Genomic DNA, 2854 nt, shown 5'->3' with positions numbered 1-2854 from the left:
TTATTTGACATGAAAATGTGTTATACAGATTTTCTCGCGGGAACAAGAGCTTGTGTGTGTGAGTGTGTGTGTGTGTGTGTGTGTGTGTGTGTGTGTGTGTGTGTGTGTGTGTGTGTGTGGCCCTACGAAATAAGGCAATTATAGGCATTTATATTTCCAGCATTATATCCATGAACAGACATACAGACACACGCACCTGATGGGGCCCGTGCGTTAATATAAGCGTCAGTGACATTGACCTTGACACCGGGGTCTAACACTTCTCCAACGTGGTGCATAATGTCGCTTTTCCTGTCATTTTAAAAGCATGAAATACTTGAGAAGCCTTTTTGCATTTTTGTTTTACTGTTTCGATAAATTTAATAGGCTAACCGTCTCAGTCATTGATATATACTCAAATCATTGCATGGACCAAAAATATAAGAATAAATAGCGAGTAAGTGTAATCTTTGTTTTTATTGTATTTGATCAATTATTTTACGCAGAAGTGGAGCACGTGTTTACAATCATTCGGGCTATTGGGCTCAAGAGATTAGCCTTTTTCTGTCATCAAATTATTCTTCAACATTGTTTTTCATTGTATTTCTTTGGCTGTTGCTCCTTGTTTGGGAGCCAGTCCAACACATTTTAACCTCTGAATAACGGTCATTTTGTTTTGTTGTCATCATTACGAATTAATGTTAGGTCTTCATGCATATATTTGGTCGAAATCAGACAAATAGTCAACCCCCAGAAATTGGAGTTAAAAGCAATTTGACACATGGCATAGGCCTATAAAAACAAAGAGTGTCTGTAGATTTAAACTCAAAGATCATCCATAAACTGAATAAATAGCTTCATATAACCACATGGATCTGTACAAAATACAACTGAACGCAAGGTTTAAATATTCACTTTTATTTCTTTCCAGAAAAAAAAATATAGGAAACTCGTCATTTAAATATTTCTAAAATAAAGATGATAATTCATGATCAAAATTTTAAAAAGCATCTGCTAAAGGTTTTTTTTTGCCATAAACGTGAGAAGGAGGGAAAGTTTTTAAACATATCTACAACATTCTTTGAAAGCAGATTCAGCACATTTTCAACGCTGGAGAATTTGTGAGCTTCTGCTTAAAACGTCTCTGTTACCTGAGAAAACACGAGTTCAGAGTCCGGTTGACTGGTTATTCATTGTTAGCAGCGTGGATGTGTTTGGCCAGGTCCACGGCGCCACGCTGAGTCTGTAATTTCTGATACTCCTGGTGTAAACTGAGGAAGTGCGGAGACCCCGCGGGGTGGAAGAGAGCAGGGGACGCGTAGGCAACGCTGGAGGTCAGAGGAGAAGAGTAAGCAGCGGTGCGTTGGGCCGGGGAGAAGGCGTCGATGCCGGGCTGTGACTGGAGGAAAGCCTTGGCTGTGAGGGCGCTGCGGGAGAAGAAGCTGGAGAGAGCCGGCAGGATGCTGCTGACAGGTGGGATGGTGGCGGGCCCGCACGGAGATGGCGCATGGTGATGGAGGTAGGGGTAAATCTCCAGACCGGGCAGCTGCAGAGCCGCCGTGCCGAATCCGTAGGCGCCGTGGGGGAAGCCGTGCAGTCCGCTGGGCTCCAGGTGCTGCTCCTTGAGTGGGTCGAAGCGAAAATGCTGCCGCTTGAAGCGTTTCCTCCTCCGCAGAAAACTCCCGTTCTCAAACATGTCCGAGGAGTTGGGATCCAGCGTCCAGTAGTTGCCCTTCCCGGGGTTCCCGGGTTCTCTGGGCATCTTTACAAAGCAGTCATTAAGCGACAGATTGTGTCTGATCGAGTTCTGCCAGGCGGGGAATTTCTCCCGGTAATAAGGGAATCGGTGGCTGATGAAGTCACAGATCTCGCTGAGGGTGAGCCGCTTTTTTGGACTCTGCAGTATGGCCATCGTTATCAGAGCAATGTAAGAGTATGGAGGCTTCACCGACGTGGGACCTTTGGGTTTACCAGGAGAAGGGCACGCCGGTGCAGGGCTGTCGGAGTCCTGCTCTTTACTCTGGCTGCTGGGAGTCTCCGTGCTGCGGTCCTGCTCGCTCCGCGACTCATCCAAAGGTAAGAGTTGCTCCTCTCCGCTGCCTATGAGCCCTTCTCCTACTACGTCGATAACAATATCCTCCATTATTTCCAAACCCAATGTCATAGTAGATGTCCGCGGGTGAAGCCAACACCACCTGCCAACAGGTGGGAGAGCGACAGCTCTTCTCTTAAATGCTTTGAACAGAATTTTACGCACGAATCTCCATTCACAAAGAAAGTGAAAATCCGAGCACAATCCTCCCCCCTACTTTTCAAGAATCAGACTCTCCAAACCGCAACGCATCCGCGCAGATATCCTTTATTTTGGTGCCTGGACGCGCAAAAGAGCGGTCAACGAGCGATTGTGCGTAAAGGCGTGTGTGCGTCCTCTGAGATGTCCAGCATCATCTGTAATCTCTGTTGCTTTCCTGTGGGTTGGGTGGATGTGATGTCACGTTGAGGCTCGAGGAAGAGGATCCTGACCAATGAAAACGACGCAAAGGGTACCAAGAAGGCCTATACCAGCCTCCCAGTGCACTCTCATCATCATCACATCGGTGCCAGGTCGACGCGGACATCAGAGATCTATTCAGTGAAAACATCCTCGTGAGCAGGAAATCGAAAGAAGGCTATTTTTAGTGAGGAATGTATTTTTTTTAAATTCAGGATGTTAAAGACAAAGTCGCGTAAAAACTTTTTTATTGTGACGATAAATAGCCTATGAATAAAACGAAGACAGAGGGCGAGATGTTGCTTCCTAACCTGCAGTAGACACATGACAAAATTGTATTATTTCATATTGTGTAGGCTGCTCCTGAATTACAAGTTTAAAGTA

The 2854-nt window shown here is 45.7% G+C and overlaps 1 protein-coding gene across 1 annotated transcript; it reads right to left on the bottom strand.

The window, feature by feature from the left end:
• Window positions 1-936: 936 nt before the first annotated feature.
• zgc:162612 (forkhead box transcription factor) lies at window positions 937-2413 on the bottom strand. Its single transcript, XM_038737347.1, has one exon. The coding sequence runs from the start codon at window positions 2141-2143 to the stop codon at window positions 1166-1168; it is 978 nt and encodes a 325-aa protein (XP_038593275.1). The 5' UTR covers window positions 2144-2413; the 3' UTR covers window positions 937-1165.
• Between the last annotated feature and the right edge of the window lie 441 nt (window positions 2414-2854).

The sequence above is a fragment of the Micropterus salmoides genome, unplaced genomic scaffold, assembly GCF_014851395.1.
Source record: "Micropterus salmoides isolate LMB-PRFRI ecotype aquatic unplaced genomic scaffold, ASM1485139v1 Ms_hic_scaffold_10, whole genome shotgun sequence".
NCBI classification, from domain to species: domain Eukaryota; kingdom Metazoa; phylum Chordata; class Actinopteri; order Centrarchiformes; family Centrarchidae; genus Micropterus; species Micropterus salmoides.
The sequence above is the reverse complement of the archived record's forward strand: the minus strand, read 5'-3'. Positions and strand labels throughout refer to the sequence as shown.

What these genes read in the sequence shown, in the direction of transcription:
- zgc:162612 (XM_038737347.1), bottom strand. Translation starts at nt 2,143, where the DNA reads ATGACATTGGGTTTGGAAATAATGGAGGATATTGTTATCGACGTAGTA.